The 13,718-nt window shown below is 29.5% G+C and overlaps 2 protein-coding genes across 5 annotated transcripts; one reads left to right on the plus strand and one right to left on the minus strand.

The window, feature by feature from the left end:
- The first annotated feature begins 9,271 nt into the window (after positions 1-9,271).
- On the plus strand, positions 9,272-10,105 carry LOC107007562 (transcription factor RADIALIS). Its single transcript, XM_015206270.2, has 2 exons — positions 9,272-9,615; positions 9,790-10,105. Exon 1 carries the CDS (start codon positions 9,332-9,334, stop codon positions 9,602-9,604), a length of 273 nt encoding a protein of 90 aa, XP_015061756.1. The 5' UTR covers positions 9,272-9,331; the 3' UTR covers positions 9,605-9,615; positions 9,790-10,105.
- A 1,511-nt stretch (positions 10,106-11,616) lies between these two features.
- LOC107007326 lies at positions 11,617-13,504 on the minus strand. Of its 4 annotated transcripts, none has more exons than XM_027919427.1 (3): positions 13,417-13,504; positions 12,147-12,361; positions 11,617-12,029 (listed from the first exon to the last, which is right to left on the minus strand). In XM_027919427.1, the coding sequence occupies exons 2-3, from the start codon at positions 12,333-12,335 to the stop codon at positions 11,937-11,939; spliced, it is 282 nt and encodes a 93-aa protein (XP_027775228.1). In that variant the 5' UTR covers positions 12,336-12,361; positions 13,417-13,504; the 3' UTR covers positions 11,617-11,936. The 4 variants fall into 4 exon arrangements, with proteins under 4 accessions (XP_027775228.1, XP_015061641.1, XP_015061566.1 ...); XM_015206155.1 differs by lacking the exon at positions 13,417-13,504 and adding an exon at positions 13,290-13,410 and having other exon boundaries at positions 12,147-12,362; XM_015206080.1 differs by lacking the exon at positions 13,417-13,504 and adding an exon at positions 13,256-13,410 and having other exon boundaries at positions 12,147-12,362.
- Positions 13,505-13,718: the final 214 nt, after the last annotated feature.

Below are 13,718 nucleotides of genomic sequence, written 5' to 3' on the forward strand. Positions count from 1 at the left end.
GTAATAGGGGGACACATATCGTTAATAACGTATTTTATCTCAATAGAATTTGTATTTTCTTCTATATTAAGTTGAGTTATTATTGCATTAACTAAACCAATAGAGAGAGTAGACGCATCATATATGATGCCCTCCATCTGAAAATCGTATTTTCATGTTTCACAATATTAAAATAATATTTTAATAAAATACATGTATAATTGCTATATAATTCATATACAATTCATACACATTTACTATATGATTCAATTACCTATACACTAATCAGTTCATATAATTCATGCACATTTAATTATATCATTCACTAACTTATACAATACTCCAATTAAAGATACACAATACATTTTAAAAACAAAATTCATACAATAACATATATTATAATTTAAATAGAAACAAAATTTTGTACTATTAAAAAACACATTTCATACACAAATAATACATTTTCATACACATTTCATTCACTAAAAAAATAAACTTCAGACTTCATGTACGCTATACAGATCATATTGTTTCTTTCAAAAAATTTTTTTACAAATTGTACTACAGATAATACAGTTAACAAAAAAATTTAACAATGTTTTAAATTTAAAAAACGACAAATCTAAATAAAATCAACAATTCATAATTAAAAGAAACAAATCATAACTAAAAACTAACCCGAAGAATTCCACTTTCCACCATGTTTAATTAAAATTGACACAAAGTTATCCATCAGATGTAAAATATGCAGCTATGAAAATAATCTTGAATTCTTGGGGAAGAAAATGAATTTGAAAGAAATTTCAAAATAATAGAGAAATTTCAGAATGAAGAATAATTGTAATGCTAATAATTTATCTAACTTTAATTTAACTCAATAAAAAGGTAAACTATTCAAATTCGCATGCATGCAACATTCAATAAATGCACTATCAAAAACAACTTAATAAATATTGTTAGAATTTTTTATCATTAAAATTAATTACTCATTATCGCTTTATCTACTTAACTTTTAATAACCACTCTTTTTAACAAATTATAATTAACAATTACTAATAAAATGCTATAGAGTATGATATTAAATGATATAAAATGAAATTGAAACTCTAATGACATAACTTGATAATAATATTAGATATAATGCTATATATGAAATTTACTCTCTCCAAAATATCAGACTCAGTTTTTTCAAAATTAAAAAACTACTTGTACAATATTCCAAAATTTAGGTCCCAACATTGTTGTGTCATTCTCATAATGTCGTATGATATAGATGCATGTGTAAAGTTTTGAGGTAGGGAATTAATTCTAAAAGCTAATCTTTCAACAACTTGATGATGATATTTAATTTATTTACCATAATTACTATACGAGGAAAAATAAAGACATGACGTAAATGATAAAATTGTTGTCACATAGTTAATCAAAAATCATGTATTTAAATTGTGAAAACAAAAATTTTAAAAATAAAATATAAAATTACATAAAATAAATATTTATGGCTCGATTCTTTTCGAAATTCCTGCACATATCGGTACCTTAGTCCACCGGCCTATTTAATTTTTTTTACTAGACAAGGAGATTTCTGTTACGAAAAGTTGTAAAGATTGCCTTGTGATTGGCAAAAGCTCAAAAGGCAAAAACTATTATTTGGAAAATCACATATTCACTATATTCCTTTTTCTATATTTCAAATCTTATCGAAGCCACATATGTATTATCAACTATATATAAAGCACACGTCCAATATTCTAAGTGATGCAACTTGTGTATCGAATTTTAAGTCTTGCATCTTCTTTTTTTTTTTTTTATTCTCACTAATAAGATAAGCTTTTCGATTGGTCCTCTCATTTACTATAAGATTTTTAGGAATATAACCCATTGATTTGTTTCTTCTTTGCTGTATATTCTGCAATTTGATAAATATATATTCTCCTTCCAAATTTATAAACTTTTCCATTCATTATTTTTTCCACTTTTGCTGTGATACCTTCTTATTTGTTCTGGTGATTATTTTAACAAGTGTATAGTCCAGGACAACGTTTTTAAAAGCAAAAAGTTCAAAAAAAGCCAAAAAAAAGGTCCAAGGAGCTTGAAGTGAACCATGCAAATTATGAAAAAAAAAATTAATTAATATATTCGAAACCAAGACGAATTTAGTAATATGATATTTAAAATAATATAGCTTAAACAATTGATCCCAACTCCCGAAGTCTATAATCGAAATGGTGTTAAAAGAAGAACAACTTTCACATATAGCAAATACAAAAATTATATTTATATGATATAACAATAGTTTGCATAATTATGCTCCATATCAAACATAAATATGTATATTTCGCTATACATAAACAAAAGAAAGCAGTTGTATATAATTTGTTTCTGTTTCAGTATGCATACACAAAATATCAATTGTATAATCTGTCTTTGAATAAAGCGAGAAAGACAAACGAGAACTGGACAGGGAAATATTTGTATTTTATAATTAAAAGTATATAGGACGAAAATGTATATATCTACATGTGTATATACAATTTTCTTTCGCTTTTTACAAACAGAATACACACTTATACATTTTTTTTTGTATAAGCGAGAGATGCGAGAGAGCTAGAGACTGGGGAGCGAGATTTGGGAGAGGAAAACGAAAATATATGTATGTATACAATTTTCTCTCACTTTATACAAACAAAAACACATTTTATACATTTGAGTTTGTATAAAAGCAAGCTAGAGAGGCGAAGGAGAGAACAAGAATGGCGAACGAGATTCACCTGGAGAGAGACGAAATACCAACAATTTGAGATGGGATACAACTAAATCAAAATATGCTTATACTATTTAATTAGAATTAATAATCTGCTATATTACACAATTTTCTCTTAAAAAAATATACCTATCATTTATCGACTGTAACATTTTTCAAAAACTCAAAGTCTACATTGCCTTAAAATTTTTGTATATTTTTAATTTGACTAATAATTGAAGTTGATAGTTAGAAGTTAGTAATTTGGAGCTATCAAAAGTTTGTATTTTTTTTTTAATTATGAGTTGCATTACTTCAAAAGTTTAATTGGAATATTAATTATGGTATGTTTTTAGACGTGAGTGGGCCATTATATTATTCAATTCTACAAGTTGTGGGAATTATAGAGGACCATCCTAGAGGGCTAGAGCACTTGTTTGGAGACCAAGTGTTCCCACATATGTTGTGTTTTCCGTACGCGATAGAGTCGGTTTGGAATCCAAAAATTGTTCAAACTTTGCCTATGGCGAAGTTAAAATTTTAATTAAAGGGCGTAAAATTTGAACAAGTTGATATGAACTAGCTGAAGAGAGTTTAGAATGAAATCGTATATAAATAATATAATTGTCTATCAAAAGAAGTTTGGATGAAACTTTGACCACACGGTGGCTCCGCCACCATCCCCTCCCCCAAATATTGACACGTTTTATTCAAATCCTTCTTGAATTGTGTCTTGACGTACTTAAAATTGAGAGGGTAATGATTATAGGAAAGTCAAATACAAAAGGATAATTACGATCAAATTTAATTTGACTAAAGATTAATTTAAATAAAACACGTCAAATTGAAGAACTTTTTAGTTATTGAACCTTTGTTTTGTTTTTTCATTTTTCTACTATTACTTTAGAATCATGGAAAGTTTATAAAAATTGCGAATATTCAGCTGCGTCAATGAAGGGGTCCCTTCCCAAATCATTTGCAATATGTCCAAAAGTTTGATTTTGGTAAAAAGCTATCCATGGCTTATATGACGTTATTAGATAAATGCATTTTTGGACTAAAAATATAATTTAATGTTAATATATCAATATTTATTTTTCAGAATATAAAATAATTCTACTTATTATCAAGTGACATGATATTTTTTTTTAAAAAATATAATTTTACAATTGATCTCTTTCTTTGTAAAGTGAAGTGAATATATGGACTCAAATTGGAAGGATTCATCACCCGGCATATATAGGAATGGACCAATAGCTATATGGGCTAGCTATTACTATAGTCAATATGATCCACTTGCACTTTAAATTGTATGGTGTTGCACCATCAAACGTTCTATTTCTGCCCTCCCTTCAACGTCAATATTCCACATTGATATTTCCGTATCATAATATTATAATTCAAGTTATTTCTACAAAAGTTGTGCTGGTTGACATGAATATGTTCAAAATTAATTGAGTGAAATCGATACTACAAAATTTATGTCAGATAACTTTATTTCTATAAAATTATGTCGTATGAGATAAATCTCTAAACTTATGTCGAACAAAATTAGGTTATTAATAAATGTACTTTAATTTACAATTCTTTTTTTAAATGAGTACCAAAACCAAAAAATATATGTTAAAAGATCATCCTTAAATAGGGGTAATCCGTGCAAGAGTTTCATTTAAAAGTTATTATTTGGGCTAAACATGCAGTGATTTAATAAAAATGATTTTAATAAAGGGTGATATTTAACTTTTGACTTTTGATCTTGACAATTAATTAGCCATCAAGTGAGGGATCGAAAACTCAAAATCATCTATGTTAAATAATTTGCCGCATGAAAAACAATGTCAATATATTTTTTAAAAAAGAACTTTTCTCGTTTTATTTCATACTATATAGTCACGATAAATAAGTTAAAACAACTTATGGCTCTATGTCGAGCTTATGCTATAACGGCACAGGAATGAACAACCTATTATATTTAAGTTTTCCCCATGACATATTAACATTGTTTTTTTTAACAAATCAATAGTAACATTATTTTTTGCCTGCATTATCTTACACTTGAATTTTCATGTCGAGATTACGCTCAATAATTTATTAAAATAATCATTTCTATCTTAGTCAAATACGAATATTTTTAAAGACCTTTTTTTTTCCGAATAAAGATGTGGTTGGAAATTATGAAAAAGATCATCATTATACCAATTGCCACATTAATTTTCTTAGTAAAAATTCTGACTTGGTTATCTAAAACAAAGTAAATAATTGCAACAACAGTAAACTGTCATAGCCCAATATACATCTCTCTGAATTTGTCAAATCGAAATCGGACAAGTGTCAAGTTTTCTGCCGGTAGTATATCTTATGCAGATTTTCAAAGGAATTCAGTGAGTAAATAATACAAATATGATCAGAGGACGATTATGCCAGGTAGCATTAATAAACAGGAATTATAAGTAACGGAGTCCTAACGAATGAAGCACACTTACTAAAGAATCATTTTTTTTAATTGGAATATTCTACTAAAAATATTTAATGACTATTACAAATATTTTGATAGAGTCACTGAGAAAAAAATATATAACTTCTTAGTATTCAACAAAAATCTGTTTCCTACCAGACTCATGCGTTTACTTAGTGAGCTAGCTAATTCGATATGAATTAAAAATCCTTGTTTCTAGCCATGAGAAACATTACTGTTAAAGAATGACAAAAGTCTCACATCGGTGGTTAATGAGATTGGTGGACTCCTTATAAGGCTTGAACAATTTTCCTCCCTTTGAGCTAGCTTTTGGAATGTGAGTTAGGCCTAAGACCTAATTTCATATGGTATCAGAGCAGGGCCTGTCTCACTCGATGTTGGGGCTCCCAAAAATTAAAAATTACCCACGCACCAGAAGTGTTAAGCACTGGGCGTAAGGTGGGGTGTTAAAGAATGACAAAAATCTCACATCGGTAGTTAATGAGATTGATGGACTCCTTATAAGGCTTGAGCAATCCTCCTCCCTTTAAATTAACTTTTGGGGTATGAATTAGGCCTAAAACCTAATTTTACAATTACTTCCTTCTATTTTCTACTTACATATTTATGATTAGGGATTATGAATTAATTCTTGTACTTGTTGATGTAGCTAGAAAACAATAGAAAGATGATTCATAAGGTACAAGAAAATCGATTTGTGTAAAGTAGTAGGTCACACGTGTTCACCATTTCTGGTAATAAAAACGTAATACCATCATTGTACGGGACAAAAACAAGTGGTGAACAAGCTTTAAGTAACTTGGACTATTGTTGTTTCTACACACAAAAAATATAATATTGCACACAAAGTGATCAATATATGTATATTGTCTTCTGCCAACATGTTTGCACAGTACACACATATAGCCTAGCTAGACGTAACTTCTAGCTAGTTAACCAATATCATTGTGCACCCCCGTGAAAAAATTTTGTAAGCCAAATCAAATATGTGGCCCATATCATCATTTGTAACAAAATTGTAGTGGTGGTGGAGAGAGAATTTAATGTTTTGAATTCAAGATTTTCGTCATTTCAAGTCATCGAGTAGTATAAATTTGAATCCGAGTCAAAAGGACAAAAAAAATTATAAAAAATTCAAAAAGGGCATATTAATTTTATTTTTTTTAATAAAAAAAGCAAAATCGCTATTAATATTGTAAAAGTAAAAAAAATTAAATTTAATTCCATTTTGGTCGTCTCTTTGCAGCAAGCCAGCAATAGAGGCAGGGGCAGCTTTGTTAATTTTATTTGGCAGCGATTTTGAGGAAAAAGATTTTTTTTAAAACGAAATTGCTGCCGTGACAATGATTTTTATGTTTTTTTTAAAAAATTAATACGTCAATTTTGTCAAAAGAATTGCTCTGTCGGGAGCGATTTTATTCTTTTGGTTAAAAAGAAATTGATGTAGCCTTTTGAAATTTGTTTTACCCTTTTAACTTCGGACTCATATAAATTTCACATTTTGTGAATATCTTACAATAAATATAACATTTAAACAAACTCATATCTCAATGTGAATATATAACATCCATAATTTAAAATTATCAATCATGCATTAAGACTTGTAATGTCATGACATTTCTATGATAAAAGATGAAGGATTTGCAAATGTAGTAAAGTATAATTTTCTATAAGCTATACTGACATGCATATTGTATGTGGTTGATTTACTTACTATTTCTAATGCAATAAAATTATTAGGCAACCCTAATATGACGTGGTTTAATTTAGTCATATGCCATAGATGGAAGAAATTTGTAAAAGCTATAGTTACATCGTAATTAGGTATATTATTAATCTAATTCGTTCGTTTCCTATTGTATATCACGTTTTTACTGAGTTTAGAAAAATAAAAATAAAAAAAGGGTATATGACGTAAATATAATAAAAAATTTATCGTATGAAATTTGAAATAATTTTTTCTTATATATAGCCATAAAAGCATGTTATTAAATAAAATAATTAATTTAAAAGTTAATTTTTAGCCGAAATGCATTAATCAGCTTCAACAAAATATCTTTTGCTCCATGACAGTACTAATCTGGAGTCCGGAGCCTAAAGGGTATAAAATGTTAATAAAATTTCCAAAATGGTATATGAATATTTATTTTAACCAAAAGGGCAAAATCGCTGGAAGGGCAGCGACTTTGCTTGCCGGAAAAAGTAAAATCGCTGCCTTGACAGCGATTTCTAAAATATTTTTTTTAAAATAATTTTTTAATAAATCGCTCCCTAAGGAGCGATTTTCTTAATTTTTCATTTGAAATTTAAAAAAAAAATAAAAATAAATAGGAGCAAATCGCTGCAAGTGCAGCGACTTGTCTCCAATTTTCTTTTATATTTTTTTAAATCAATTTTTTAGAAAAATTTTGATTGCTACTTATTTTAAAAAATTATAAAAAAAAATTATTTTGGAATAAGTAGTAGAAAATTTTAAAATTAAAATTTCTTTAAAAAATTTAAAATTTAATTTTAAAAATTATAAAAAAAAAATTAAAAAATTGATAGGAAAAATAAAAAGAAATTAAAAAAATTGATTGGAAAAAATTAAAAAAAATTTGGAGACAAACTAAGAACAAATCGCTGCAGGGCAGCGATTTGTCTCCAATTTTTTTTTTTCAATCCATTTTATTTTTTTTTTTATTTTTCAAATCATTTTTTTTAATTTTTTTTTTACAATTTTTAAAATTAAATTTTAAATTTTTTAAAGAAATTTTAATTTTAAATTTTTCTACTACTTATTCCAAAATAATTTTTTTAATAATTTTTAAAAATAAGTAGCAATCAATTTTTTTCTAAAAAATTGATTTAAAAAAATATAAAAGAAAATTGGAGACAAATCGCTGCACTTGCAGCGATTTGCTCCTATTTATTTTTATTTTTTTTTTAATTTCAAATAAAAAATTAAGAAAATCGATCCCTAGGGAGCGATTTATTAAAAAATCATTTAAAAAAAATATTTTAGAAATCGCTGCCAAGCAGCGATTTTACTTTTTCCGGCAAGCAAAGTCGCTGCCCTTCCAGCGATTTTGCTCTTTTGGTTAAAATAAATATTCATATACCATTTTGGAATTTTTATTAACATTTTATACCCTTTAGGCTCCGCACTCTACTAATCTGTAACCTGTGGCGGATGGAGCATGTAAATATCATGTTCAATCGAACAAACATTTTTATATGAATATATATTAAAAAGTTACGGTGTATAAATATAAAATAATATATTTATTTATTCGTGAAGTGTCAAGAAAAAAATATTATATTTTTACTTAATTATATTTCTCAAAACAGCTTATTACATTACTTTTATTTGCATTGACATCTAATTGAAATGTGAGATAATCGTATAAAAAAAAATTTAAGCAGTTAATAAAAACACTCTTTTATTTATTCAATTATATTCTCTAACAATTAGTTCAAAAAGTACTTCCTACCACTCAATTCATGTGAAGAAGAAGAAGTTGTTCAAACAGGTAAATTTTATTTTGAAGAATCTATATATGAGTTGTTAGGTTGTGGAGCCTGATTAATATATATAAGTGTTTACGCAGTTGTACTAGTTATTTTCTGTAACCAAAAATACTCTGATTTATTAATATATATATACCCCATCGCCGTGGAAATTTACTCACGGGGTGTTACCACGAAATATTGGTTTCTCTCTCTAGATCTCTCATCTCTTTCTCTCTAAAGTTCTTGTGTTCTTTATTCATTAAGTGTGTGTGGCTTCGATTCTAACATGAGTTCATGGTCAATATTGAATATTTTGACCATCCTAAAGGTAAAGGTAGTGTTTTGGGCTAATCAATAGTCAAAATTTAAATGTTAAATTTATCAAATTAAAATTATAACTTCGACTCTTTTTCAACTATTATCATATAATACTAATACACTTCATTTAATAACGCTTGATCTAGAGCATTGTTAAGTCTTTGTGGTTGCTAGAAAGACAAATCATAAAATTCTTTAACTATCATTTTGGACCCCCACACACCCCTCTCATTTTGTAGCCTATATAAGTAGAGCACCCCTTGGAAACAAATAATGTACTCAATCATCAACTCCATCGATATTATTAATACTTAGTATATATAATGTCTTCTTCTCAAGTTGGACAAGGATCATCAGTTACATGGACTGCACAACAAAACAAGGCATTTGAAAGGGCATTAGCAGTGTACGACAAAGACACCCCTGACCGTTGGTCTAACGTTGCTAGAGCTGTTGGAGGTAATAAAACTGCTGAAGATGTGAAGCAACATTATCAACTACTTCTTCATGATATCATGTTTATTGAGAGTGGTGGTGTGCCTTTCCCAAACTACACAACTCCTACCGGAGGCCGACCCCGCGATAATAACAAATAATTCACATTAAGGTATGATTTATCGTCCATAGATAAATTTTGATTCAAATGTCTCCATTATATTAATTATGTTTTTGGTCTATAAAAATGAATGTTGATCCAAATTTATGTGTTTCTCATTGAATATATATAATAGTATCTTTTTGAAATGGAATGTTTCTCATTGAATATGTATATTTGATGCAGGATGCAAATCTTTGGTTCCAACAAAGCAATGAGGGGAAGAAAGATGCAACCTTAATTATATATAACACTACATTTTTATTCCAAGAAATTAGTAACGTTACTACTAGCTATATTAAAAAAATAATAACCAGAATATCACATTTTCTTCTTGACAATTCAAGTGAAGTGTATATCAATTTCTTTGTACGTACAAGTTAATTGTATTAATTTCAATTTCATGGATGTACTATATGAAGGAAACATTTGAATTCCTTCTACTTTGTAATAGCATTCATGTTTGATCTCTTTCTATAAAACGACTTCTTTTTTTAAAAAAGATTACGTACGTGCAATTTCATATGATTTAGTCAAGACAACAAGATTAAAAAGTATTTTAGTACATTTAAATATAGGTTCACAAAAATGAAAAGTTATTTTTATTTTCTTAAACATTGTGTCAAGTATTTTTAGGTTAATCTTTTCAAAATCGATGAAATATGTGATTTGAAGGCAATGGATACATGTACATTTTAATTTTATTGTGTGTGCATATATGTCACATATACTGACATACATATATAAACTTTAAAAAATTCCTTTTTGACGATTAAAAATAAGTACGTTCATATAATATATTGTTATAAGGTTATGGATCCCAAATCAACTCTTAGCTTATTTGAATGCTCTTAAATACACGGTATGTCGAACATTCAGACCTCACCATATTGTAATATTCACATTGCGATATAAGTTTGATCCACAGACGATATAAAATATTGTACAAACTCAGTGCAACTTTTAGGCAACATAATAAGTAAATCCTCATCGATCAGTCAATAAATTTATTTGACTATTGTAGCTTAAACACGATTTAAAATGGACTAGAAGGCGCAGGCACAAGAGGATAATAATTTCAGCACACAAACATAATGTCGTAGTAGGACAATAATCACAATGACAATAATACCCTTCGAGGCCATCAGTCAGGAAAATCGTTATAATAAATACTGTAATTTCATACATGGTCCAGTGGTTTGAGCTTGAGACTTCTATGTTAGATGTCTCAAGTTCGAAATCCCTTGCCAGCGCAAGCAAGGGATTTGCCTTCTGTGCTGATGTGGATTACCTCTCCAATGTGATTTGTGAGCTCTTGCATAGGAGCGGGATTTTATCTTGTGTGCACCCAAAGGGTAGCGACTGCGAGTTTCCCTTATTGTAAAAAAAAAAAAACTTGTATACGCACATAATAAAGGAAACCCACGTCTGTTATATTTGGGCGCACACAGAAAACCCACCATCATTACCAATCATATATATTACCCTAGTGGGCACAAGATAAACTCCCACTTTTATGCAATAAGTCACAAACCACACCGGAGAGGTAACCTGCACTAGACAAGTCCAATGTGACAAACTAAACCCAGAAAGCAAACTCCTTGCTTTCATTAGCAGAGGTCTCGCTGACATCAAATCCCAAACTCAAACCACTGGTCACCTCAAAGGATAAAAATGGGGAATAATTGCCTTTCCTTTTAATGTTTTTGGCTAGTCAAAAAAGGAGGATAAATAGTTATGTGTTCACACTTCACAATTATAGGTCGACTAAATTGAAATTGAAGCTTAATGTTTACATATATACATCAATGGAGTGTGTGTATATTTCTTCACGGGTGTAGCAGAAACATAGCTATTCAATCGTAGTTATATGAGATTCGTTAAACAATATGAGATTAGTTTAAGCACTTCCGTCATTTTCTCATAATCCTGATCCCACAAACAATTTACTGATGCAAAGTAACACCAGCGAATCTATCCACTTTGTGGGGTGTAATGAAGCAGAAAAACTGATTATGAAACTATTCTCACTTGTAATAGAATTACTAGCTTAAAATTTAGATAATGTTCCTTGAACACTTGACAGTTCGTCGATCTTTCATAGTCCTGCTACCACCAACAAGTTGAGTGGTACAAAGAGCAGAAGAAACCAGTGAATCTATTCACTGCAATGAAACCAACCAATCCAAGTTCTACACAACGATTGCAATACTAATACACACAGTGGAAATAAGAGAGTGAAAATTACAAATTGAGAGCATAGTGAAAAGTTATATGTCATTCTTTTCTACTCTATTGGTATTAGCCCGTTAAATCAAGATGTGCCACAAATTCTACTTAGCCAATGTTGTTTGCAGGGGCAGAGAACTTTCAACCTCTTTAACCTCAGCATTCCTTTCCGCAACAATTTTTGACATGCCAAACATCTGATATGTGCATTGGACAAGGTTAACAGCCAGCCAGTTATATTTGAAGCAATAGATGCAATGCTTTTTTAGGTTCAGTGTAAGCAAAGTATTTATGGTGAAAGTGTTGACAAATACCTTTTGAATGGTCTTCTTGAAGCAAGTTTTGTGTTCATCCATAGAAGCATGAATAAATTCATCCATGTGATCCTTGATATCTTCTAGAAAAGTAGCTTGTTCGCTCTTCTTCTTCCTACACGAAGTCATGGCTGGATTTGGAGTAACAGCGGATGATGTCTTCTCATTTTGGACATTTTCTGCTGCCATATTCTTGATGTGAGGCTCTTATCTAGGCTGTAAGGTTATCAACATCACATATAACTATTTTATTTCTTCCTAGGCACCAAACAATATAAACATACACCAAGAAGAAGGATCAAGTCAACAGCGACAACAATTATGTTTTAATCCCTACATCGTTGGGTTTCAGCCACACTAATCTTCATGTACTATAACAAGTTAACAACAGCTTGCATTTAACTCTGTACTAGAAGCAAACCACCTCAAAACTTACACACTCCTCTTATTATAATTTTCAGTCCGATGACTTCAGCGCGGTTCAAACAAATAAAGTACATCGTAATCATAAGGAACAAGTTAGGTAATTAATATAAACAGGTACCCAGATTTCAGGTATAGATAATTCATCACGAAACAGGACAAGTATCTGCGTAATTTAATTTTAAGTAAGACACAATATCTGTGATCCATCAATCATTCAATGCCACTAAAGCTAAATATAGTCTTTACAAAGCAAAAGAAGTAGATCTGCTCAAAGCAAAAACCTGGAACAACTCAAATTAAACTGGAAAGATTTAAGTATAATTTTCACAATTGTCTATCAAAAGCATCCCTGGGGACTAAAGGACACATGAAGTATAACCCTTACAAAATAAAAGTACTACTCCTTCTATGTGACACAATTCAGATTTCGAGAGTCAAATAAATGAATTTGGACATAGAAATTTGTTAGTAAATATTTTGAAATGATATCTACATATAAACTAGGTAAGAAATATTCTAAAATGTATCAAGCAACTATTGTGTACAAAGGTAATTAATTACTCCATGTACAGGTAAAAGCACAAGTGTTATCACATGATCCCAATCAACATCCCATTGGAGAAACAAATTTCACAGTTAGAGCCAAGGAAACAAAGTTGCAGATAAACTGTTTGATTTAATACCGCGAAGAAAATACTACGTTCTAAACAAACAAACCGATTTCTGGGCGATTTCACATTGCTTTGCAGAGATTAATTAATTGAGATCTGAGATCAAAATTGAAAATTAAAGAAAAAAAAAAGGAAGAAAAATTAAAATCGACGGAGATGAGTTTGCTGCTTACCTTCCGAAATAGAACGGAGGAGGTAGTTTTCTAAGCACACGGTTTGAGAATGAGCACTGCAGGGACCATAGAATGTGATAACTTGAGCAACAAGATTTTGTTTCAATTATTTGGGTTTAAAAGTGGGCGCCACCATGGGCCGGATCATTAGCTCGACTCTTAGCCCGGCCCATTTAGCATAAAACATGCTGAAGATGTATTGAGATCCAAGGAAAAAGAATTTCGAGCTAGACCGACTTACATACAATTTAAATTTTAAATCTTAGAAAAGTTGGACAGAACTAATTTAGTTGTACGATAAT

This window comes from Solanum pennellii, chromosome 1 (assembly GCF_001406875.1).
Source record: "Solanum pennellii chromosome 1, SPENNV200".
NCBI classification, from domain to species: domain Eukaryota; kingdom Viridiplantae; phylum Streptophyta; class Magnoliopsida; order Solanales; family Solanaceae; genus Solanum; species Solanum pennellii.

What these genes read in the sequence shown, in the direction of transcription:
- LOC107007562 (XM_015206270.2), top strand. Translation starts at nt 9,332, where the DNA reads ATGTCTTCTTCTCAAGTTGGACAAGGATCATCAGTTACATGGACTGCA.
- LOC107007326 (XM_027919427.1), bottom strand. Translation starts at nt 12,335, where the DNA reads ATGGCAGCAGAAAATGTCCAAAATGAGAAGACATCATCCGCTGTTACT. An exon ending in TCAAGAAGACCATTCAAAAG is followed by an intron (nt 12,030 to 12,146) that starts GTATTTGTCAAC and finishes TGCACATATCAG; the next exon opens with ATGTTTGGCATGTCAAAAAT.